The following is a 27991-nucleotide window of genomic DNA, read 5'->3' as shown; positions in this document are numbered from 1 at the left end:
CAGACGCTTAGCATTAATTTGGCTTATTGAGGTCAGATGCTTAGCCTAAATTGTTGGATCCTCTTAAGACCCTCTATAATTCCTGTGGTAATCAAAATGTGTTCCACTTGTATTTCCTATCCCCTCACCTTTTTATTTTATATTCACTTTATGTCATAAACATCATTTTCATCGCCTTGATATAGCCTTCTTGTGCTGCAGGGGCATAAAACACCAGCAAGCAATCAGTCGTTAAATAGTGTGGTCATCCAATAATGTAAATAGTGTGGTCATCCAATAATGTAAATAGTGTGGTCATCCAATAATGATCTTCTGTTAAAGAGATAGATGTGTAAGAAAGAGGAAGAAAAGTTATCCATGAAACCAATATTCTTATTTCAAATTATATGGTTAAATTCAAAATTAGGAAAACAAATTATATTATTTTTAATGGAAAATTCATTTTGTGAATAAACTCTATCATAATGAATGATGAATAAATAAAGGTCACATTGTAAGCATAAAAACATTGGCAACAAAAGTTTTGTTCAAACAAGGATTTTTTATTCTTAATAGTTTTCATATTTTTGAAATAAAAGTCCTAACTCCTTTTAAGAAGTTTGTCTTTTTGCAGTATTGTTTACTGTTTTAACATTAAAGCTTGGCGGGAATTTGCACATAACTCATCCTCTCAGACAACAATGCCTTGTTGAACCTAACCCAGATGAGCCTTCTTATAAAATTATATATGATGATTAAGCTGACAAAACAATATGGTAGTCATGATATCAACAGAAGTGTTCATTGATTATAGCATGGAAACATATATTTTGTTATTTTTATTTTGCCATGTATTATACAAGCGACCCGATCAATATATGGTAAGATATAGGCTCTGTTATACTATGTTTGGTTATACATGTGGCAAATCCTAGAAATATTCAATGAGTGTACAGATATACCTATGATATGAGTAACATTATTAAAAATGCTTAAAAATGGAATATTTTTAAATGAAAATAGGTATGATGTAGTATATTATTATTTCAAACTACATTTTAATAAAAAAAAACATGACAGATTAAATTGAAAGCTTAAAAATATGTGATTTAAAACATTGAATAATTCTGCATGATATATGTAAACTGTTTTTCTGTTTTCAAACTGCATAAATAAATTACTGATGTTAAAGTGTAACATGGGTATGTATCAATATTAACATTTCCTAATTGTAAATTTTCCATTTTCAGATCCGAGTAGTTAATGCATTTCAAATGGACCTAGATACCTCTCATTTAGACAGCTACGATAAACGAAGTAGGCCATCACTAATTAGCCTACAGTCGCTCCAGCAGAAATCTGGGGTATCAAAAAAGCCGATGCTTGCAAGCTCACCAGAGGTTGAGGAGAGTCGATCATCGCCATGGTTAGGACATCAAGATAGTATACCATATGCTGATGAATAATATGTGTACAGACTTTTTATAACCTTAAAATTTACAGTGGGGCATTTCATTATGATCCTTCAAATATCAATTACTGGTAGATGTTGAATATTATTTAAATGAACAAAAATGCATACAAGACTGCTAAAAATGTCTGATCATTCATTTGGTTTGTTACTACAGTAGAAATGAACAGAGATGTGTGTCTTTAACTTAGTGAAATGTCTGACTTGAGCTTTTAGGGTTTTATGTATTTAGTTGCATTGCTTTCATATTTTATTTTAAAACAGCAGGAGTGGATCTATCGGCATTCAGCCTGTTGGTTCTTCTTAGTTCCAGTAAATCAGTTAAGAAAATTACAATCAGTTTTGAATACAGATTGTCGGATTACAAAACTTATAATAAATTATGCATGTACAAACATTAGGTTGTGTATAATGATTAGAAAAATTCCATTGTATCAAATTACATCAAAACAGAAAAATTGTACATCTAGAACCACTCCTGTATTTGACTATGTTGTTTTCAGTGATAATGTAACCGTTTTCAGGGTTTTAGCTTGTTCTGTGTATAATTATAGTTTGAACATACTATAGTACTTTTGTACTTTGATTTTTTTCATTTTTTAAGTTCATATCTCTTGCAAGTCTTGAGCTTATAGTATATTGCTTTTCTATATCTTCAACACAGTAATTGGAGTACTTGGTAGCTCTTTTTTCAGAAATGGTGCTAATATATATTGGATTTTAAAATATCAATTTGTACAAAAAAGGGATTTTGGTCAGCTTTTAAAATTACACCAAACCAAACTTAATTTCTTATACCAGAGGTTCATGATGCTTTGATAGCAAGATCAAGTTCTTGTAGTTTAACAAGATTTTTCACACATTTATTGTTTGAGATCAACAAGCATGCCTGTTCTACTCTTAGACATACTTTTATTCAATGTTTTGTAAATTGAAAAACAGAAAAAAAAAACAGAGTTATCAAGTACACCAGGCTACGAGTGTTGAATAAATTGAATATAGAAACTTGTACATATACAGAGAATTATTTATTATCTTTTGTGTATATAGTTTAGATTGTTAGTGATAACATATTTATAAGTTCATACACAATGTTATTTTATCAGTGCAAATAGTGGCTAAAATAACATTTACAGTCACATACTTTTATCATTTTGAATATTTAGTTTTCACGTTTTTTTTTTATTTGAATTCTAAAATGAATCACCTTTTCTGCTATTGTTATGGATCGGATAGGTCTGAAGCTAGATGGAATGATATGAAAGTAAAATATATAAAATTATTACATGCATGAGATTATAGCACTATTTATAGGAACTAAAATAGAATACTCAGCAAGATTTATAAAATGAAATGTAGTACCTCTACCTAGCTCAAGGAGACTAGAGTAACTTATCTTTGTGAATAGAGTTATTCCCCTTGAAGTGCAATGTGGAGAACTTGTCTTAATAAAAGAATCAATTTTCAGATGTTAAACATAAGGTAATCTTTATGTATAATATAAAACAAATACATTCCTTTTTTCTGGGTGTAATACTTTAATTAGGATAAAACATAAAGGGAGATTACTCTTGTAAAAATATTAAGAATTGAACTACAGTAAGGGGGATTACTCTTGAGCAAGGAAAGTGTTAAACTTTGTTATATATTTATGATCATGTGACTAATTGTGTCTAAATGTTGAATGATATAAGGGTAATATTTGTAATATTATGTATAAATGGCTTCTGTTTACAAGAGTTATTTCATTTCAAGATGATGTTTTAGGTAACTATGCATTTTAATGTTTTTATTCAAAAGCTTTTCAAATTAAAATGCATATCATCAACTGTTGAGATCATTTGAAAAATGTAGAAACAAAAGAAATAGTTACATATCAAGATATAAAGTATAGAATTAAAACAACTGATTTATGTTAAATTAATTTATTATACTAGTCATATCAAAAAAGGGACTGATGTTTACTAGAAAATAAATAATGATTTAGATTTTTTATTTATTTATCAAACCTAAGCTTCTTTAATCAACAGAGAATATAATGCTAAATTTATAAGAGAATTTTAAAGTTTTAATATAGCATACACATGACCATAGATTCTATCACCAGACATGCATGTATGTAGCTTCTAATATGCATTAGTGTAAAATATTCAATATTTAAACTATTTATTTTTGTTAGTTTTATATTAATTTTGTGTCTACAACAAGGATTGTTTATTTTAATGTCTTAGTTATTTTATTTTAAATTAAACTAAATATTTGTTTTGATTTTATCTAAAATGAACATTATGTTGTATATATTTATTTCTGACAAAAATCTAAGATTTCTGCAGTTCCATGACACAAAGTAGAAGGTATGGTAAGACCATTTTTTTCTTGGGTATCAAAATAAAAAAAATAATTAAGAAGAGAAACTTATCATCTTCCAGACATTTACAAGACAACATATTTCAATAATGGTAAAATTGTATTTTAAATTACAATTCTGTTATAGGTGCGTGAACGTACCGTATGGATTGCAGTTTCTAATTTTCATTTCTGGAGTGAATTTTGCAATTAGACATAAACTAAGGTTGCTACTCTCACGTTAAGTTGACCTTCAAAAGTTTTGACCTTTACAGTTAAGGCCAATCTTTTATTAAATGCCAAAGAACTTGACATCCCAAACTATTGATTTTGAGCCCACATTTTTTAACTGACTTGTTTTGTGTTTTCATGTACATTTAGTTAGTCATCTGATTGAGATTAAAAAGGGGGAGGGTTGAAATCTAAAAATGACAAGCTTAACCCCTCCACATATTCATGAGCCTGTCCCAAGTCAGGAACGTCATAAGTTATTGGTTTTAGTTATATCTTATAAATGTTTGTCCTATAGGGAATTGGGTGTCGATGATAGATGTTTAACATTCTCAGTTGATTTGATTCACAACATTTCTAGACCATGGTAAATAGAGAGCTTAAATATTGTGTAAACATTTGTTGATTATTGAAGATCAAAAGTGACCTCCAGTAGGTTTTTTTGTGTCTTTGGATTACTTTAAAATTTCACCCATATCTTTTATTTACACCAATATAGGATTTTTTTTCGAAAATTTGTTTAGCAATGATCAGTATTTACATTTATATAACATAATGGTGCTTATCATACCTCTATTATGATGACTATCAAAGTATTATCTGCTGTGGATTGTTTCTTTGGTATGGAGCAATTTTACATAATCTTCAATTTATTATATAACATTTAACAATTAAATGTTTGACCTTGCTTTTTATGTTACAGCTATACAAAACACTTAACTCAAACTAATTCTTTCAAGTTTTAATGAATGTACTACATGTACATTATAATTGTACTTCATATGAAAACACTAAAATTCTTTAGGAGCTCTTGACTTTAGACTGAAATCAGTGAAGTAAAAATGAACTGCCATACTGAATACATTGTAAATATGCATGTTGAAACATCTGTTAGTGATGTGATTCATGTGACCTTTAAAGTTGCATGCTAAACAATTGCCAATGATTTTACCTTCATCAGTATTACTGAAATTGGTTCAAGATAATTTGACAAACACAGAAAAATTTGTTACACATAATTATTAAAGTTGACCTAAGGATTAATTGATTGATTGATTGTTGGTTGCTTACATCCAGTGGCAAATATTTCACCCAAAGAATTAAAGACCTTGGCTTATATTCATAATTGTACAGGCCCTGTATCTTAACTGTTAAAAGTTGAAATAGTAAAGTAATTTGTCAAGGTCACTCTAGAGGTCATTGTCCTTCCTTTTGTATAGGACCACTCAAAGATCAAAGAAGGCTAAGTGTAAACCCTAATCCTTTGGTATTTTAATAGCAAATGGAAAAACCAGTTAAAATGAATATACCCACCCCACTTAAAAATTCAATTCAATATGAATTTACAAATATAAACAAACAAGTGTGCTCGCTCTGCATATGGTTGGATTATCCGAAATTGCTTCATAATCTCAGACTAAATACCATAAACACTCAGATTTATCAAAACATATCACTCAGATTAAGAATATTGCATGGTTAAGAGAATTCCAAGTATACAAAATTGTTTAAATTTGTGCAAGATATAAAACTAATGTTAATTTTTTTTTTAAATTCATGTCTATGCTGCAGTTGCCAGAACAAAACAGTACAATCTTTACCTCCTCTCTTAAACTAATTTTCTCTTTTCAGATGTTCAAGTTTCAAGAGAAAATGACCAATAATTTACGAAAAATCAAGACTTGCAAGAATTTTATGTATTGTGAAGTCATAGCTAGTAGATTCTGTGTAGAACTGTTGTGTATTATGTACCCGTTCAGCTTGTTAATTTTCATTTGAATATGATACATCTTATTTCTTATTGGTTTATAACCCCCATCATGTGACATAATACTTTTTTCTGATTGGTTTGTAATCAATATCATATGAATGAAAACAATTGTGTGCATGTAAACTAATTTGTTACAATAAAATACACATTGAATGAGAACAAATGAACAATGTACATATAAAAAAGAATTTGAGTGTCACTGCATGTTCAGATATTGCACGATGTAAATATATATTCAACCATCTTTTTTCCAGCCTTAGCCATCCCTGCACAGAATCCTCATTAAATTGGAATCAAATAAACTTCCAGTTGTAATTCATTCATTAAACAGATAAAGAAATACTTAATTGAATGATATGCCAAAAGAAAGCGGTTCACTTTTACTGAGAACTGGTATACAAAATCAAATGATTAAGCAAGATATATACTGGGGAAAAATGTTCAAAGTTAAGATATCATGCATGTGCTTAATAAAGACAAAGATATTTTTGGTACCACATTATGATTATTGAAAAAGTAACTTTATGCTTTGAATTTAGATCAATACCATTACTGATAGTTATTGTTAGGTTCTACAGAATCATTTGGCTGACATCACTTTTTTGGTAACTAAAATGAGTAATTCCATTTTGTAGGTACAATTTCTGTCATTTATATGACTTTAAAACTCATATTTAAGACTCAAAGTTTTTGTCTTGTTCTGGATCATTTGATTTTGGTATAAGGGTTGTCAGGAATTATTCTCTGAACTCAAAACTAAGCTCAGGGATGTATCACAATTCTGCTATGAGTTTGAATACTTCAAGTATTGCAATATAGTAAAGAATGATCAACATTTGCATTTCTCAAAATCAAAATAGCTTCAAAGTCCCATAAAAATGATGCATCAATACACCATTGCTTAAATCTAATGTCTTTACTTTTTACCCTTAATTCATTAATTGTTTCAGAATGTGAATTTTGTGCAAAATATCAGCTAGTTTTAATTAAAAATTATGGTTTATATATAATAAATATTTCAAGTATGTAAACATCTCAAGAGTAAAAAGTTACTTGTCATGCTTATTATCTCCCCTTATCTTCCTTCAGTTTTATGTAAAAGGAGAGAATTGAATCATGTAACTTTCAATATTTTTTACAACTTTACCTAAATGTATGAAGTTAATTAATATTGGAGTAGTGCAGATCATACTTGATGTATTGAAATTATTATGCATTTAAACATGATTTATGTAAGCTATGGTTTAAACTTTGTTCGAGTGAAATTTGGCTATATTTTGCAAAGAAAATGATTCAAACAGCAACCACTCTAGCTTTGTTTATGCCTAAGTCTTTTGATGAAAAAAGAAGTGTTTCTAAATAAGTGGGGAGTTACTTTACCCTTATTTGGGTAAAAACATTTTTCTCAATTTAGTGGAAGAAGCCTATCTGTCTTGCTTCTTATCAGCCTTAAGATAAGTAGTTTTTAAAAAGATATGTCTGTATGTTATATGTCAATTCAATAAATAGCTGCATGACTTTTAGATGCTTTTCCTATCTTTCCAAGCTACTAAACCTGAAACAAAATTGACCAGTTGAAAATTGCTAAAATGTGTTGGTATGATGAATCATTAATGTTATGTGAAGAGAAGTGTTTGAGCCATTACATGGCCAAGTATTCCATTCCCTTTAACACCATTTATGTGTGTATATGTTAGATTTTGATATTTTTACCTTTAGCCTAATTGTTCTGTACATACAAGATTGAAACTAGTTCATTGTGATATTATGAATATTTAATGATTTCTATAAATTGATTTGACATCTCATTAGATACATACATTATACATGTATATACTGTATTGTTTTTAGATGTTACATGTTATAAATGTCTGACTTGGCTTACTATTAGATTGTAGAAATGGTTGTAGGATTTTATTTTTTTTTATTTTCTTGGAAAGGGATATGCCAAAGGAGAAGGTATGATAAGGCCACTTTTTGGCCCCTTGAATTCATAAGTCAAAAATTATTATCAATTATTCAAATAACATCTTTCACATGTTCACAAGACATCAGTATTTTTACTTTTGAATTGTGTCAAATATTCATGTGTTGGGGCTTCATCTTTCTTGTCATTTGGGTTAATCTGTAAAAACTTCCAAAATAGCCTCATTTTGATAATTTGTCATTAATATTTAGAAATGAGCAAAGGCATTACCTTCAAAGAAATTTTTGCTGGAAGTTGTCTTATACAAAGATGTTAATGAGATTAAAATATCTTTTATGGGTAAGGACTTGAATAAATTTACTAATGTACCAAAAAGTATGTGTACAATGGACATATAGATCAACTAAGTTCATTTTTATGACCTTGAACAATTTTTTTTTATTTTAAGTGATATATTTAGAAATGAGCCAAGGTATAACCTGAAAAGATATATAACTGTAAGCTGTCTTATACAAAGATGTTAATGAGGGTAAAATATCTTTTTGGGTCAGGCCTTGGCTGACCTTACTCATTGTATCAAAAACTATGTGTACAATGGCCATGTTTGGTCATATGCGTTACTGTTTCTGACCTTGAATCAACTTTTTAGAACTGAAGCGTCCAATTTAAATCATTCTTTTCATTTATTGTCAAAAACAAATCTTATTTTCAAAGGATTGATGAATTTTATTTTAGTAATTTCAGAAGCCAAATAATAGCTCTTGTCATACCTCTACCTTTATTGTATAATGTACTTTAATTTTAATATTTTTTTAAACTTACAAAGCAAATTTTTAATGTCCTTTGCAGGATAGGGTTCTGTTTAAATCCTTTTCTTCAGCACTGAAAGTAAAAACTACTGCAAAAAGACTTAAATTTGGAGTGATAGTGCTCACGCAGACTAGTTCAAAATATATTTACAAAATGAGAGATTTATTAAGAATAAACAACTAAAAATAAATGTTGTATTTTGTCAATATAAGCCATTTATAAGACATTTGAAGTGTAAATTTTTTTTTTTAAAAACTGTTATTCTAGATTCGATATCTGTATTTTACTCCAGAGGAGCCAGACATTATATCTGATTCTGTCATTAAATATTCATATTGTCATTGATAATAATATAACATTTTTATTGTTTTTAGAACATGATTGTTGCTTTATTGGTAGTATTGTTATACAAAGCTATTTATAACATGATACATGCCAATGTGTTAAAAAAAAGCAGGAAAAATAGTTCAAACTTTTGTATTAATAAGTCAAATTTCCTAAATCTTTCTAGATTCCTTGTCAAATGCTAATTCTTAGTTTTTAAGTAAATAGTTTTAGATATACAATGGAGTCTTATTCTAATTTATCTGTGTATAGTGTAATTGAAGTGGTATTGAGGTAATCTATTTTAAATCTATTTTTAAAAGTCAACATTGTTTTAAGACATAACACCTTTAGATGAAATCAGTATTGTTACAGATAGTATAATATTTATATTTCTGACAATGTTCTTTTATCTTGTATTTAAATCATTATGTTTTAACTTAAAAATATAAAAGGTATTGCTTTTTTTCTGCTGACATTTAACATAAATTTAACCGGCATTATCATGGGTTATTTCCCTTGACATGCTGAGAGGATTGTTATCCATCTAAGAGTTAGATATTCTAGATAATGTTAAACGTGTAAGTTCTCATCATATTTGTAATAAAACCAATTTTTACAAAGATTTCCTCTGTTTATTGATTTTCCCTTGTCATCATTAAAGAGTCCACTAGAAGCTATTCCAATCCATCAGTCCCTTCATTCCATCCCAAAACTGTATTATTTGTAAATTATATAACTGTTTGAAGAATTGTGGATTCTCATGTGTGAGCAATGTCACCTTCAGTTTTCTGATTAATTCAGGGGAAATGTAAGGGGTTCCATGATGTGCATTCCCCCAATGTTGACCAGATGTTTGCCAGAAATATGTTGAGCACACCCTCTGAATTCGAACCATCACCTGATTTTTACTGGTCATGAGGAACTTATAAAATTCATACCATTAGATCTAGAAGTGCTTATCCTCTTGGAGAACCTGAGTTAACCTTATCACCCCAACCCAACCCCTTTTTTTTGGAGGTGCATTTGTTGGCCAGTATGTTCCTAGGATGTTTTGTAGACTTTTGTTTGCCTGTTCACATTTTTATGCCCCCGCCGTAGCGGAGGGGGCATTAAGTTTTACCCTTGTCCGTCTGTACGTCCCAAAGTTGGTTTCCATTCTCTAACTTTAGTTTGCCTCAACCAAATGTTATGAAACGTATACACAATGCTTATTACCACTAAATACAGATCAAGTTTGAATTTTGGTGGCGTCACTTTTACCGTTCTAGAGTTATGCTCCTTTACAAATAGAAAAATTGCTAAATTTTTCGTTTCCGTTCTCTAACTTAAGTTTGCCTCAACCAAATGTTATGAAACTTATACACAATGCTTATTACCACAATATACAGATCAAGTTTGAATTTTGGTGCAGCCACTTTTACTATTCTAGAGTTATGCCCTTTACAAATGGAAAAATTGTTAAATTTTTCTCCTTTTTTTTTTCTTAATATCAAGTCATTTTTAAAATTGGAGTCATCTTCCTTTGTCCATGATTATAGTTGAATCAACTACAATCAATGCTTTATACAATGCAATGTTTAATTTTGCCTTCCATTGATAAATTAAAGCAATTGTTACCCTTCATTTCTAAAAATATTTTAAAGTCTTCTTTGAAAATTGGAGTTATCTTTCTTTGTGCATAAAGGTAGTTGAATCAACTACAACCAATGCTTTATACAATGCAATATATAATTTTACTCCCTACTGATCAATTTAAGCAATCTTTACCATTCAGTGCTTACAAGCACTTTGATTACCGTTCTAAGGTTATGCCCCTTAACAAATGAAAAAATTGCTGAATTTTTCGTTTCCGTTCTCTAACTTCAGTTTGTCTTAACTAAATGTAATTTCTAAAAATATCAATGTCATTATTCAAGTAATTTTTCAAATTGGAGTTAACTTCCTTTGGTCCATGATTATAGTTGAATCAACTACCATCAATGCTTTTTACAATGCAATGTTTAATTTTGCCTTCCACTGATAAAACACAGATCAAGTTGAATTTGGGTTGTGTCAATTTAACCATTATTGAGTTATGCCCCTTTATAAATCGAAAGATTGCAAAATTTTTAGTTTCCATTCTGTAACTTAAGTTTGCCCCAACCAAACATTATGAAACCTATACACAATATTCATTACCTCAAAACTAATATAATGTACAATTTTTTATGCCCCCGCCGTACCGGAGGGGGCATTAAGTTTTACCCTTGTCCGTCTGTACGTACGTACGTACGTACGTACGTCCCGAAATTGGTTTCCGTTCTCTAACTTGAGTTTGCCTCAACCAAATGTAATGAAACTTATACACAATGCTTATTACCACAAAACACAGATCAAGTTTGAATTTTGGTGGCGTCACTTTAACCGATCTAGAGTTATGCCCCTTTATAAAAGGAAATATTGCATAATTTTTAGTTTCCGTTCTCTAACTTAAGTTTGCCTCAACCAAATGTTATGAAACTTATACACAATGCTTATTACCACAAAACACAGATCAAGTTTGAATTTTGGTGGTGTCACTTTAACCGATCTAGAGTTATGCCCCTTTATAAAAGGAAAAATTGCAAAATTTTTATTTTCTTCTAAATATCAAGTTTATATAATATATTTTTAAAATTGGAGTTATCTTCCTTTGACCATGATTATAGTTGAATCAACTACAATCAATGCTTTATACAATGCAATGTTTAATTTTGACTACCACTGATAAAACACAGATCAAGTTGAATTTGGGTAGTGTCACTTTAACCATTATTGAGTTATGCCCCTTTATAAATAGAAAGATTGCAAAATTTTTTAGTTTCCATTCTGTAACTGAAGTTTTCCCCAGCCAAAGATTGTGAAACCTATACACAATATTCATTCCAACAAAACTCAGTAAAGATCAAGTACATTTTTTTTGTTTCAGTTCTCTAACTTGAGTTTGCCTCAACCAAATGTTATGAAACTTATACACAATGCTAATTACTACATAATACAGATTAAGTACGAAATTAGGTGGCAACACTTTTACCATTCTAGAGTTATGTCCCATTATAAACATAAAAATTGCTGAATTTTTTAGTTTGTCTCATCCAAATGTTGTAAAACTTATACACAACCGTTCTAGTTTGTTTCCGTTCTCTAACTTTAGTTTGCCTCAACCAAATGTTATGAGACTTACACACAATGCTTATTACCACAAAACTCAGATCAGGTTCAAATTTGGGTAGCGTCACTTTTACCGTTCTTCAGTTATGTCCCTTTATAACTATATGATATGCAAGCGGGGGCATCATCTGTGTCCACATGTGGACACAATCCACATTTTTTCCTTCTGTGATAGTTTTGTCTCTCTTTTTTCTTACTTATGGTTTTTGATTTGCCCCTTGGTATCTCCTTACTCTTTTTGTTGGGTATACAGATATATGAATTTACTGATAAATTACATTTTTTAGCTCACATGGCCTACAAGGTGAGCATTCAGGCTTTTAGGAGCCTGTTCAGGTTTTTTACAGTTAAGTCAGCTCTTGCATGGTACTGCCACAAATATTTGGACTTTCTTCAAAAGCATAGAAGAGGTATTCCTTATAGCAAACATCTATTATTTACTGTCATGTTCTGTCCCATTTTCATTTGTCCTAGCAAAATAAATGAAAAGTTATAATATATGGATATTATCTTTGTTATATTAAAATTGCCCCATGCTATAACAGTTTGTGTAGGAAACAAACCTTAATCCCTACAATAAATTGTGTCATTATCATGCACAATAAATGTCTTATAATCTTATACCCCATGCTACGAAGTTGCGTATGGCATAATGTTTTCATCCCGTCCATCTTCACATTGTCGTCGCCATGCTAGTGCCTTCATGTTTTACTTCAAAAAGGCTTTTATATGTCCTTTCATTGAATAATTCATAGTTTGGGAACTTGAATGCATCTATCTCATTGAAGTTTGAATGAATGATACTACCATAGTATAGTCAGTGCTTCGGCACTGGCATGACTTATAACATTCCCCGTTCATGAATTAAGAAATTAAGGTTCCAACTCAGGTAAAATTAACCTTAGATGAATTTGGCTTTTTCTGTTTTGGTCCTCTTTTGGTCATATAGCTCCTAACGTTGCAGCGTATTTACGTGGCATACCTGGTTTTCAAGTGTTTTGGTTTGAGCTTTCCTATTGAAGGTTAATCCGGCGTTTGGGACTTACGAAATTTATAAGGTGTTTATTTCATTTCCTTTCTGGTCTTGCATTTAGAAATCAACAGTTAGGGTCGGATTTAGAACTAATCTCTAAGATAAAAGAGATGAATTTCCCCATTGTGAACTTTCTATATGTAGCAAAACTTGGAGTATGTCTCTCCCGGTTGATAGGGTATTCCGGAGCTTGCGTTTCATATCGGTATTTCTTTTCCTAGAGAGTTGCTGCTTACAAGGGAGTAGCTAATATAACTTTCTGAATGTAAAGGAGTAGGTCCGGTAAGGGCCGATTTTGGCCTCAAATTGCAGGTTCATATGACAAAGGATTTTGGACACTTTTTCAACACTAAAGTGTCTATTTCAATTGATTCTATTAGTTTATGTGAAAGATTTTAACTGATTTACTCATTAAAAACGCTCCGATTCAAGCTTAAATATGAAAAATATATTAAATAAGCCAAAAATGTCACTTTTCAGATGGTTTTTGTCAAAAATGAAAGTGGCCGCATCCGTGTTCATCCTCAACCTTTATATATGTTATGTATTATCATCAAATACAACTTACATTTCAATATTAAGAATGAACACAAATGCGGCCACTTTCATTTTAAACGGAAACCGTCTAAAATTTAACTAAAATGCTAAAATTGTGAAGATTTCAGTAATTTAGCCTGGCTAAAGGATGCTAGTACCCGATATATGTGCATTGTATTGTCAAATACAGCCCATATTCATGTAGCAGAAGCATTCTTCTTACCAATAAATAACTTAAAGTTTACATTTTAACAATTTTGTAAAACTGCTATATTTTGGGGCCAAAAAGGGGTCTTACTGGACCTACTCCTTTGAAGTCGGTTTTTTTTTTACGATCTTAAACAACTCAGTGCGTACTATACACTGCCGATTACGGTAGCCGTTAAAAGAAATATTTGTCACACATGAACATAATTCCCTTCGACTTTCCATCACTTGACGTCCGTCGTTCGTCCTTCGTTATCCGTCATCCGTAAACTTTTCTTTAAAGATTATGTCCTTTCATTGATTAAAATCTTCCCCTAGCTGAAACCACTCAATGAATTAATTACATAGATTGTCTGTTACATCTATACGATGTTTACCATAATGGTTGTTTCTTTGGAGTCCAGGTTGATCAACCAACACTGCCACCATGGCTTGAAATATAACAAACGGGTCAAATTGCAGTTTTTGAAGGATACCTCAGTGACTGCAGCCATTAGGGATAAACGTGGTTAAAATGGTCAGCTGACTAAAAATTCTATCTACTGCTGAAAATTTAAGAAAGTGTTTGGCCCCTTTTTGGTGTTATTGCCCCAAAAATCATTTTGAGCAATTCTTTGACCTATATTGGTTTACTTTTATAAATTTTGACTTGGATGGAGAGTTGTCTCATTGGCACTCATACCACATCTTCGTATATCTATTGGCTGTTGTTACGTGACTATAGGAGCTACGTTTAGGGTTTAAATTGCATTAAGCAGTTCCATCTGCCCGAAAAATTTCAGCCCGGAGTAATCTGAAGATCCTCTATGGAGTTATTGTCCCTCAAATTAGATTTTTACCACTTCTCACAGTGACTGTTATCTTGAAAACTATAGGACCTATGTTAAACGTGTTAAATATAAAAATGATCATCATGTGAAGATCTATCTAAACTGAAAATAGAATAGATAGATCTATAGGAGCTATAGTTGTAAAAAAGATCAGCTACAAAATAATGTGTAATTAGAGATCTTCATTAGCAGACTAACATTTTTTTCATGGCACAAGGTGAGCGATACAGGCGTGCTTCTTGTTATTCTTCGGCTGATATAATTCCGGAGCACCGGAGTTTATCACCGATGTTTATTTGATTCGAGTGGCCCAATGTTTAGTTTTGTGTGTAGTGTTCTGTAACCTATTGTCCGCCATAGTTTTCATTTGGGACATATTTTGTTGGCTGTCCTCCTTCGACTTATAATTTTGATTGGCCCATTGATGTCAGCTTACCTTTTTTGGTTCCGTTATAATGTTATAGATGCCTTAAGGATGTTCGCTACTCTTGTTTTTGACTTTTTGTCAGATTTCGGAATCCTCTTTTTTATCCATGTAGTGCCAATCATTCCCGCTAACCCTTACTTTTCTTTTCATAGTTCTGTAACATATAGTTTTGAAAATCTTATAAAATCCTTGCTATTTTTTCATAGTTTTTGAAAAAAAAGGTACCAATGTCAAATGTATGAAAAATCTAGAGAGAATCATTTCCCGCAAATTTTTTAGTTGATTATATCTCAAAACCAAGGACACGGACCTATCATTTTTCAATAAAATTGAGAATGGAAAAATGGAAACGGATATTGTGTCAAAGAGACAACAACCCCACCAAAGAGCAGAAAACAGCCCAAGGCCACCAATGGGTCTTCAACACAGCGAGAAAATCAAGGACCCTGAGGTGGGCTTCAGCTGGCCTATACTAGTTTAGCGGAGAAATGGACGTCACCCTAGACTCCGAAACCCAAAGAACACACAAGACTAACAACGGTCAGAAGTTCCTGACTTTGGACCTGGGACATGCGCAAAAATGCGGCGGGGTTAATATAAACAAAAAGATGTGGCATGAGACAACTATCCATCCAAGTCACAATGTGTAAAAAGTAAACAATTATAGGTCAAAGTACGGCCTGTTTTGTGAGATCTCTACCCTCCCCTTGTACATCTAGCCAATGTTGAATAGATAAACACACGGCAATGCGCACAGTCAAACTTAGTTTAAAAGAAGTGCGTCCGAGTCCGATGTTAGAGTAGGTAACAGAAGAAACTAAGAAAAATGACAATGATCAACATGAATTAACAACAGACTACTAGCAGTTACTGACATGCCAGCTTATTGTCATTATTGTCATTTTGTTTATTTTCTTTTGTTTCCTATTCTGATATCGGACTCGGACTTCTCTTAAACTGAGTTTTACTGTGCGTACTGTTGTGCGTTTGTTTTTTCTACATTGGCTAGAGGTATAGGGGGAGGGTTGAGATCTCAAAAAACATGTTAAACCCCGCCGCATTTTTGCGCCTGTCCCAAGTCAGGAGCCTCTGGTCTTTGTTAGTCTTGTATCATTTTTAATTTTAGTTTCTTGTGTATAATTTGGAGTTTAGTATGACGTCCATTATCACTGAACTAGTATACATATTTGTTTAGGGGCCAGCTGAAGGACGCCTCCGGGTGCGGGAGTTTCTCGCTGCATTGAAGACCCATTGGTGGCCTTCGGCTGTTGTCTGCTCTATGATCGGGTTGTTGTCTCTTTGACACATTCCCCATTTCCATTCTCAATTTTATGTACTTTTTTAATCTAGTTTAATTCAATTATTTTCCGTGATCGTACAAATTTTGAATGAGATTCCCCAGTTTGCTTATTTACTACTTCTAAAGGTTGACCTGTTAGATATTTAATAGGATTCTTCTTCTTCTTAATGTGTTGATAAATGATACTTTTAAATGTATGGGGTCTTCTAAAACGATAAAGGTGTTCTTACGTGCGTTTAGATAAATAGCTTCCGGTTTCATCTACGTACTAGAATACCGCATCCCGGTTTGTTATTTTGAACCAGAAGAGCGAACTTCCTTAATCCGGTTTTGGGCTCTCATTTTTCATATGATAAATGGAACATGAGACGTGGCAATTTGTCTTAAACAATTTTTTCCAGGATACAGTTCAAGTTTTGCATGGAATCTTTACTCTAAAGTTAGGTTTTTTATGTTCAAATATTTTGACCTCGAGCTTCACTAAAGAGACATTAATTGTCGTAATGCGCATCTGGTGAGGTAGAATTGGTACCGTAAATGTTATAAGATTGATTGATTGATTGATAAATTGGTGTTTAACACCATTTTCAGCCCTAATGTCACTTCGTGGTAGTCAGTTTTTATTGGTAGAGGATACCGGAGAGAACCACCGACATTCGGTAGGAAAACTGACAATCCTAGTCAATAAAGATTGGAATCGAGCGCACCTGCCACGTGCTGGATTCGAACTCACAGTGACACCCTCAGTGTTGACAGGCTAGTGATACAGTAGTTCGACTACTCAGACGACTCGGTCATCGAGGCCCCTAAAAATGTTATTGGTGCAATCATTGATCAATTTGACAAAACCATGCATTAAATTACAATTACAATTACATGCATTTATCAAAGTAATGCATTATATTACAATTACTTTTGCAAAGTAATGCATTGAATTACACATTACATTTGTAAATTTTATTATCAAGTGAAAAGAAAAATCAAACATTCTGAAAAACAACATGAAGTCATAAAAGATTCTAGCATATGCAGTAACTGTTCCATGTATTGAATTTAAGTATACATGTAAAAAGTATATTCAATACGACTATTACATTTTAACATCATAATGGTTTCGAATGTTTCATGATGAATAATATTTCTGACTACCCGACTGTTTCACAAAAACTATCAAAGTAGATTGCTCTTCTATCATTGGTTTTAATGTTTAAAGGTATACATCTCTGCGTTTTCTCAAAAAAGAAATTACAGAGATGAAGTTTAATACTTATTTTAACTTAATGTTAACTTTACTTTTATAAATATGCATTTATTTTTTTTTTAATTTCAATCAAAATATTTACTGAGAATTTCTTTCCTGATTATATAATAAACATAGAGCTTAAGTTATGACCAAGTGTCAAAATGGTGATAAGATTGATTGTAAAACAAACAAATTAGTGTTTTATGACAATGTTCAATTATCTGTTATTTAATCATGTGATCTTTTGACAACAATGGAACACTTTTACAGTAATGCTTTTCAAATATCAATCTTTTTATGCAGGAAAATGTATAAAATAAAATGTAATAATTAAAAAAAAACTCTATCTGATACACAGTGTTGTGTTATTCATTTAGAATTGTAATTTGGTCGTTCTAGTATTTATACCACTTTATTTTTTTTTCTTTTCAAGTTCTACCTGGGGCAAGGCCTAATCTCCGAATTCCCTCTAGTGATTTATGTAAAGTGTGAAAAAAAAAAATAGAAAATCAATATTCAAATGATTAGTATATGTAAGAGAATGATAATCCCTTTCTTCATGAATAAGTACGAGCGTTAGCGAGTACTTATCATGAAGTAAGGGATTATCATTCTCTTACAAACTTAGAATATTGTAAAGTGCTCAAGGCTCAAATGATCTATTCAAGAATGAGTTTCATTGTCAGTGCTATGTTTATAATTGATGCATGACTTCCTTTTTCTGCATGTCATTTATGGATAAGTTTTAGTGATGTGAGGACTTTCTTATCATTTGGGAAATATTTAAAAAAAAATGCGTTATAGATATTAGGTGACACAACAGTAGAAAGAAAAGGTATGAATTGTATGTTTCCTGATTGTGAGTATGAATGTAAATCATGTAATATATTAGTGAGGAATTATCCTGTTTTATTTACAGTTTAAATCAATTAATACATTAGAGTTACAACTAAATTTTATTTCACAGCCAATAATTTGGTCCGGCTTTTTACATCAAATACTGTTTCATTATGTCAGGGAAATGCTCAAAATAATGCCCTTAAAAGTTTTTAATATGTTTAAAATTTAATTCCTGTTTTTTATCGGAATAATTTATTGGAAATAACTATTCTCCCCAACCTCTGATCAAGTAATCAAAGTTTTGGAAAGCTAAAGATTTAGGTTATTTTTTTATCTGAAAGATTTTTTTTCTTTTTTTTTTGCATTGCTTTGGTAATGTTTAATTTTATAGTAATTTGAAGTTATTAATATTTCCATAATTAAATTCACGGTACCAATTTTACTGCACCAGTAAACTTCAACTTATTTTGAGATTTTTGTTTGTTTCACAGTTCAACTTTTAGTCAGTTTCAATCACTTTGTGATAAAACCTTTCAATCTGATAAATGTGCTTTGGGGCAGTTGTAACTCATTTATAGAAACTCTTTGTTTTGAACTGTAAATAGACCCAAATAATAGGATAATCCCTTACTAAGAACATGATTTACATTCATTCTTCACAATTAAGAGGCATCCAATTCTACAATTTCATTGGTCGAGAGTACTTTGCTATATTCTAATGTTCTTAGTTAATCAAAAAATCTTAAATTCTGTTTTAGTTTAATCTCCAACAATCTGTTAAAGATATATAGTATGTGAAAAAAAGTAATGCCATGTAATGCATGAAATTACACAACTTTTTGCTAAAGTAATGCATCAAATTACAATCACATGTAATGCAAAAATTGCTGCATTACACACTACATGCAATAACTTGGAAAAATGTAATGCATTACCATGCACAAATTTGCATTACCCCATGCCTGGCTCAGGCTATTACCCGACAAAAACAGAAACAGAAAGTTACAGCATAATCACATGCAGATTCAAGGTAAAAAATATTTGATATAGATAGATGAAGTGACATAAATACTTTGCACCATGTGGGTCCTTGACTTTTTGTTGCTTACAGACGTGGGTTCATTATTCGGAGAGCCTGGTGTCAATGAACCAATAGATTCTGATGTCGTCAATATCACAACTTAATTGGACAGAAATTAGTACGATACACAAATTACACGAGTATGATACAAGAACATGATATACCACTTAATGATAAACTTTAAATTTGATATTCTATTACGAAATCAGCCAACACTTGTATCAAACTTAATAAATTGCAAGTATATCAGTTTTAACATGCATTGTTAATGTACTATTTCACATAGCCTCACATTGGCATGGAAAAGATAGTACTGAAACTCTTTTTTTGGCTCACCCGGCCTAAAGGAACTGCATGAACCGTCGTCGTCTGTTAATTTTTACAAAAATCTTCTCTGAATTGGTCAATCGGAACAAAACTTAAGACACAATCATTGTCAGAGTATCTAGTTTGAAAAAAAGATACGTCCGATGATCCTGCCTACCAACCAACAAGAACATTGGAACAAAATGCAAAGTATTGTGTAATATCTTGAAAACCATTATAGATATATATAAATCTGGGAAGGCAAAACTTTTCAGAACATCAAGATCTACCTACAGCAATTTTCAATTGTCTTCCTGCCGAAGGTCGGTGGTTCTTTCCGGGTACTCCGGTTTACTTAAACAATATAACTTACCACCCCCAATGTAGCCATTAGAGCCGAAAGGCTTAGAGGCCCAGGCATGACAAAATGTGAAACAATAAAAAACCAGAAAAACACAATGACCTTTTTATTGCTAAAACCAATTAACAAATATGACAGACAGCAACCAACGACAACCACTGAATTATAGACTCTTGATTTGGGACAGGCAGTCTTTAACCCTTCCTTAACCTGGGACAGTGGTGTAACAGCACAACATACTCTCTAATTGTAAAAATCAGTCAGAAAGGACTTGAAACATCAGATCGGCCGAAGCACCAAAAAAAAAAAATAACAAAAAATGATGGAAGACCCATAGTATCGATCTAATAGTACTCGCAATCACTAAAAGCTAGACCAAAGCTACTGTAAACTACTATAGATAAATCATGCTCTCTCAGAATATGATATCAATCAGTATAAACATCCAACGGATTTAGTATACATATCAATGTGCCCATCCAATGTCTCGAATGTCGAAGACACTTTGTTCTGCTTATTTATATCCTTTAAGGAAGGTGTTGTTGGTAGATATTTGCTAGTCTCTTTTGAATGTGTTCACAGCCTTTTAAGACGCCAGACGATTTAATTTATAAAAAAACACTTGACCGTAACAGTTTGACCATATGATGACATCTATATGTCTTTGGTTTATTTTTTTTTGTTACATTGCTGTCTCATTGGCGTTAATCTCACTCCTTTTATTCTTATATGACAATCAGAGAATACATGAGTCAGTTTTCACGTAAAAGTAAGATTAATTAGAACTGGCGATTTTGTAACTTTATAAAAGCGACAGTATTTTCATCATGTGATATAACTAGTCAAGAGTCTTGATATGCAAGTATCTGTGAAGTCATTGATTTTTTACATAAAAGAATTTGGAATGTAAAGCAGGCAATTTCCCATGTATAAATGTAACCAGAGATCACAATTTACTGCCGTGTTTGCTTGGTGTGTGGTTATCCAGTCATGTCTATACTTATTAGTCCCGTTTTCATTTATATCTAAGAATGACATGCTAATTTGAAAACTTGACATTATGTGATGGTGATGCAAAACCTTCCTTCTATAGGTAATCTAATCTACTGTTTCGTCATAGGTTAGATATATCTATAATCATAGCTCAGAATACTGCATATAAGGAAATACATGTATGCACTTCTCCATTTAAACTGTATACCTTATAACAAAATTATTTTCATTTACCTGTGTATATTATTGTATTTGGCGGCTTTTTGTTGAAGGTTGTTTTTTTTTTATTGTTTAACATCTCAAAGCGGGATACTACTGTTGCCTTTATCTACTCCCCCTTATTTTATTGATTTTGTATTTACATTGTATTATAGATCAAATTTATTCGTTCAGTGTATGTTCACTTGTGTTAATATGTCTTTTGATTGAGTTAAGCCATTTCAATTGATATTTTATAGTGTGTCTTTTTATGTTGTGATGTTACACTATTGTTTCAGATAAGGGTTGGTACCTATTAAAACGTTTAAACCCGCTGCATTTGTTTGCACCTGTCCTAAGTCAGGAATCTGATGTTCAGTAGTTGTCGTTTGTTGATGTGGTTCATAAGTGTTTCTTCGTTTCTCGTTTTTGATATAGATTAGACCGTTGGTTTTCCCGTTTGAATGGTTTTACACTAGTCATTTTTGGGGCCCTTTATAACTTGCTGTTCGGTGTGAGCCAAGGCTCCTTGTTGAAGACCGTACTTTGACCTATAATGGTTTACTTTTACAAATTGTGACTTGGATGGAGAGTTGTCTCATTGGCACTCATACCACATCTTCTTATATCTACTTACACTTAACAAAGTAATTTTGTACCCAAAAAAAAAGGGTTTTAGAGTACATTTTGTCATTCCATTTACAGCTGATAATACAAAAGGGAAATGGTATGTACCATAAAAAGTTTAATAGACCAGACATATGTGTTTGAATTGTTTTGCACTAGTCTTTTTGGGGCCCTTAATAGCTTGCTGTTCGGTGTGAGCCAAGGATCAGTGTTGAAGGCCGTACTTTGACCTATAATTGTTTACTTTTTACACATTTGTGACTTGGATGGATAGTTGTCTCATCGGCACTCATACCACATCTTCTTGTTTATATATGAAAGAGTGCCTGTCCAAATTAGTAACCTCTTTAGTGGTAGATATTTGTTATACATTATCGCACTTCTCGGCTCCGCCTCGATTTTCTTTGTAGTTACAATCTGCTCTATTTCCCTCTCAACAATGTGATATTTATATTGTGATTTTGTACTTCAGAAAGTATTTGAGTTAAAATAAAAGTTGCAACGTTTGATCGCAAATAATCGTCGAATACATATGCCGAAATTAACCATTTCTGATTTAGAAATGTATTATACATTTATATTTATTACTCTCGTATTTATAACATTTTCATAAATTACTGAAAAGCTTTAGATTTATTCAAAATTTTATTTGATTCATGAGGGGTGCATTTCTGTTATATATATATTCACCAGAACACACCCGCTACATCGCGGGCCCGTGGCTAAATTTAAGTATCTATTTCTTATTTTAGCCTAGAAATTTTAGTATTCGTATTGTCATTTGATAAAGTCATGCTGGTTATAAGGTGAACAGTTTTCTCTGCTTTCAAAATCTTTTTGTTTGTACCCGTCCTGGTTTTCTCACCACAATATAGTAGTGGTACTCCATATTGTGGAGGGAAGAATAAAGAAGAACTACAACAGGAAACTACATGACATATTCTATTGGTATCGGTATCGGATTCGACCCGGAACTTCTTAATTATTGGAAATGTTTATTATATGGAAAACAAAATGGTCTGGAATGGCGTAATTTTTAATCAACACCATTGTCCTATATTAGTTACATAAAAAGTTGAATTCTTTGATTCGTCGTTTTTACGCCATGCCGGCTAACAAATTGATTCGTTATTTTAGTATCTACTCTCAATATAGGTAAACCATAAGTGATTTAGAGGTAGAAATGTGGTACTTTTCACTTTTGAAGACCGTTATGTTTACAACAATGTTGTGTGTGTGTGTGTTGTCGGGTACTTATTCATGGGTGTATGATGTGTTCGTATTGAGGACCAAAACGTGTTAAATGTAGAACCATGTATCATGTGAATGACATTGACAAAATGTGGGTATTATACCAATGAGGTTAGCTGTCGTCTTCAAAGTGCTAACTCAATTGAGTAATAGGGAAGATGGTAAAATACGCCACTCGGTCACTGAGGTAACAAACATACAAAATGCTAAAAATGAATGGTTTGACGAAGACAAAATTGTCCAAACTTATACCGGCGTCACACATCAGCGTATAACACCGACGTATGCCGGGCGTGGTCTTAAACTATGTACGCTGCCAATACGGTAGAATTTTGGAAGTAGTCAACTTGTCAATCATATCTGTATCGTGTGCACAACGAGCTTTAAACGTGTTTAGGGCATACGAGAAGCGTACATAAGCGTTTATCGGGCGTTGACTGAGTAACGTATGTTGGCGTATGTCTGGCGTTTGTCTAACGCAGATGGAATGCACGCTACAAAGGAAAACCGCCCCTTGAACGTATTTGAGACGCGTCCCGGTCGTACTTGGGAGTCGGATAGGACGATTATCCCGGCGTGCTTTCGGCGTGTCTGGGACGTGTAATTATGGGGTGTCTGAATTACTTCTGGATACACTTGGTCTTGTAATTTCACGGACATATGCCACTATAAATGTCAGAGCAAGTTTCGTTGAATGTCAGAATACGTTTTTGATACGCCACGGGTGCGTTTTATACGTTCACAGAACGCTGAAACTACGCCAGGCGTATGTTACCAACACGCCCGGCATACGTCCAAGTAAAAGTCGAACGATCTTGAGGCGTATACAACGTGCCCTGAACGTGTCTCAAACGTATCTGTAGACATTGGTTTTGCAACACGCTTGTAACGTATGTAGTACGTGCGTGTAGCGAACAGGTATACGCTTGACAAACGCTTAAGCTAGATGAAAATTTTTATGCTGCATAAAAATTTCCTGGAGTTATAGTGTTCACCAAGCGTATACCTCTCCATTTCGACGTACTTCAAACTTATGCAACGCGCGTATAACGATTGCTTAGCGTTCCTCTTGCGTGCACCTAACGTATACGGACTTTTCTCTGTACGTCTGGTGCACGTCGGTCTATACGCCAATGTGTGACGCCGGCATAATAGACATTGTCGGTCTTATGATATAGGACAAGGGACAAGTATATGTACATGCATAGTTATTTTATGCTTTGTAACTTTTGACGAAAAACCAATACATTTGTAACTTGTTTTAGTCAATGTTATCAGATTACAGATGAATAGATAGATGGATAAATAAATAAACAGATAAATAATAAATCAATTAATTAAGTAATTGGTTAATCAGTAAATATTCAATAATACATTCATTGATTACAATAATACTCATATTCTTACAACCTTATAACCTTTGATCGTGCAAAATGGGATATTCAACCTAGAAATAATGCAACAATGGATATTTTTTAACCTTGGAATAAATAGAATTTACAAGGATTTTGTTTTTAATTTGTCATACTTTCCATATATAGCAGTTTTAAACATAAAATAGTTAGATTCATCAGATTGCATTATATATTAGAGAATGACAAGTCGTTCAATCTACTGAAAGAAGATTACAGATTTTCTTACTCGTAGGCATTGATTTTTTATTGATTCGTTGATCAATATAGCTTGTTCTTTAGTATACACCACCTATATTGCTGCTTCTTCAGTTCTACTGCGTCCTAAATTACATTACTTTGACATGTGAAAATCTTGTGGTCCTAGGTTCAAAATGTATTTACAGAAATCTACATTTTGGTATTGGAAATATACTGGATGGGTGCGTCGTCTCGTGCACTGTCATTTGTAAATGCGATTGGCTATTTTAAAATACATAACAAATAAGAGTAATGTGAACATTTGTAATGTGTATTTTTAGAAATTATTAGTACCAAAATATCAATGAACTAAAAACGTAAATTCGTATAGTATTGAGGATTTAAAGTGTAATGATCTGTAATGTGGTTATTTTTGATAGTTTACGAAGCTTTCCAACATTAATGTTTTTATCTTAAAATTCGAACTGAATGAAAAACTGGATTTTGATGAGAAATTTATGTACAGACGTGTAATTTCACGTGATTATAGAAATTATCAACATTTATTATTTGAATTTGAATAATGGTGATATCACGGCAATGCGTCCTAATCAAGTTTTACATGTATGATGTAGATAGCGACTGGGGATGAAGTCGACATTTGACTTTTGACCCTATTTTCTCAACAAGTCTCTTCACATCTTTGCCGACAGGATTGTATGCTAATGAGTGAATTAAACCCACTTATAGGGTATATAAAAGTGACAATCTCCTCGTGACTGCTCGTCCAATCCAACAGAGGTACTTTCCTGTGACTGAGTTCATTCATATACTAGCATACCTTTTATGTACATACATAGTTTGTAATATAGTACGATATCATTTTTACCCTCAAGGAAGAAGTCGTGTCAAGCAGACGACAAATAATAAAATATATGTGAAACTATAAAACTTTCAAAGTTGGATGTATATAAAATGGAAGACTTTATGCCTTTATGGTCAAGCTTAGAAAGAGAACAATATACTCTTCAGAGACTAAATTCATCGGGTGACGAAATAGACATCGGCTCTGAGGGCCAAAGGAGCAGTAGTCCGTCTAGCGTTTGGAGCACAGATAGCATGGACGATGAAATGTATCTTGAATATTTGTTTTCTCAGGGATTAGCTGACAGTTTAGAAAAGACAATTGCTGTAATGCCAACTATTTCTTGCGAGGATCATTCACATCTGAACAATTTTCATATCAAGGAAAATGATAGCTCGGAAGCTGACATAAGTGTAGTAGAACAGAAAGTTACGGATGATGTTTTTGGAAATAACGAAACTAATGAAACTGTAAACAATGAAAAGGATTTCGTTGTATTAGGTGTTGGACTTCAAAACCTGATGCACAACTATGCAGCAAAAAATTCTTTAGGTGTAAGTAGTACAACTGTTCAGGAATACCAAATAGAACTGCCATCAAAATCACCTACGCTTACACATATAAATAAAACCTTTATTAACCGCACACAGTTTACATTAGCAACGAATTCTCTACTAGCGCAATCGAGTTTATTAAACACTGTAAAAATGAGAAATATTAAAACCTCCACACCTAGGACAAACAGTGCAACTAAAGACAAAAACGAGGAGAAAATTTATCACTGTACGTATGCAGGATGCAACAAAGTGTACAGCAAGAGCTCTCATTTGAAAGCACACCTTCGTCGACACACCGGCGAAAAACCGTTTGAATGCACCTGGCCTGGATGTGGTTGGCGCTTCTCGCGCTCAGACGAACTAGCGCGACATAAACGATCTCATTCTGGAATTAAACCTTACCAGTGTAAAATTTGTGAAAAGAGATTTTCAAGGTCAGACCATTTGTCCAAACATCTGAAAGTTCATCGAAAACGATAGACAGTAGCTATCAGATTGGTCAAACATAGGCCATGGATTTGTGCAATATTTTATTTAACAGTTAACTGAACATTGTTTCGTGGTTATGCATTTTTGTGGGAAAATGAGTGATTATGGAAATTAAGTTTTTAAGTAACATATGCCTCGAGCATAAAATGTCGCATATTTAATAGCAGAACGCTCTAGTTGAATCACATTTTTGTGCGGATGAGTCCCAGTTTGGAAACAAAGACGCCTGCAGAAGCTCTAGCAGCATAATCTGGTGGCCCTTTAAGATGACCACAGTTTTAAATATCATTCAGAATCAAAGTTTTACATGCCATATTAGTAAAATTTATCAAGTGACCTTTATTATCATATCAAACTACCTGACCGTATCAAACATTGCTGGACAATGGACACAGATGAAAAAGGTCAACGGTCAAGTTGTCTCATTATTGTAGAATTCCCCGTTTATATTTTTATACTCAGTACACACTGGTGCTTTTATAACTATTTTACAAATGTTGACGTTTAATGGACAATTTGATGTGAATTTATTATAAATAGAAATTATTTTGTTGAATGAAGTGTGTTGTGTCTTTTAGACAGAACTACTTAGTATTATTTGCATATAGTATTACATTTAACACGTGGGAAATATGTCACACTTAAAGTATTTTACTGTACTTCATTTATCTAGTTGTCACATTTTAAGTTTTTTATATTATTTAACAGGTAAAATATTAGTCATCTTTTAATGGGAAACGCACAAACACACACATTTAAACTTTGATTCAACGAATCAATAAGAAAAATTACGAGCTAAGGCAATAATGCACATGCAAACTAGTATTAAAAAAAACAAGGTATCTTTGATGTTCCGTGTGTTCCTGCTAATAGATTTTACAGTTTAAGCGTGTTCATAATGCACGTGTTTCCACTAATTCATTATATACTTGCACGACATCGTGTTTATCTTATGATATGCAAGACGTGGTTGTATTAATTTTGATTGCTAAAGGTCCAGTGTCAAATATTTCACACATACGAAAGAAAATACATGGGTGTATGAAAGCTATCAAGAAGTACAGTGGTCGATATAAGAGTGTAAAATGTTGTGATTATTTGGTGCGAACAATTTAAAATGTGTGTAATACGTCAATGAGACAGCAGATGGACAACACAAAAAAGGCAAAAGACATTTAGAGGTCGCTGTACGGTCTTCAACAA

General features: G+C 32.4%; 2 protein-coding genes across 12 annotated transcripts in view; both read left to right on the top strand.

Moving 5' to 3' along the window:
- Positions 1-9484, top strand: part of LOC127724284 (plasma membrane calcium-transporting ATPase 2-like) — a 145802-nt gene extending 136318 nt beyond the window's left edge. For 10 of the 11 annotated variants that reach the window (XM_052231275.1, XM_052231211.1, XM_052231266.1 and 7 more), the window contains one exon: positions 1230-9484. In XM_052231275.1, the coding sequence (XP_052087235.1) occupies positions 1230-1445 (216 nt within the window). In that variant the 3' untranslated portion in view covers positions 1446-9484. The remainder of the gene's footprint in view (positions 1-1229) is intronic. The other variant, XM_052231280.1, reaches the window with a different exon arrangement.
- A 15760-nt stretch (positions 9485-25244) lies between these two features.
- Positions 25245-27344, top strand: LOC127724413 (Krueppel-like factor 7). The gene has a single exon (XM_052231371.1). It carries the CDS (start codon positions 25853-25855, stop codon positions 26777-26779), a length of 927 nt encoding a protein of 308 aa, XP_052087331.1. The 5' UTR covers positions 25245-25852; the 3' UTR covers positions 26780-27344.
- The last annotated feature ends 647 nt before the right edge of the window (positions 27345-27991 follow it).

The sequence above is a fragment of the Mytilus californianus genome, unplaced genomic scaffold (genome assembly GCF_021869535.1).
Source record: "Mytilus californianus isolate M0D057914Y unplaced genomic scaffold, xbMytCali1.0.p SCAF_1, whole genome shotgun sequence".
In the NCBI taxonomy this organism is placed as follows: domain Eukaryota; kingdom Metazoa; phylum Mollusca; class Bivalvia; order Mytilida; family Mytilidae; genus Mytilus; species Mytilus californianus.
This window is presented reverse-complemented; position numbering and strand designations above follow the sequence as displayed.

Excerpts from the sequence above, each read along its gene's own strand:
- LOC127724413 (XM_052231371.1), top strand. The coding sequence starts at position 25,853 with ATGGAAGACTTTATGCCTTTATGGTCAAGCTTAGAAAGAGAACAATAT.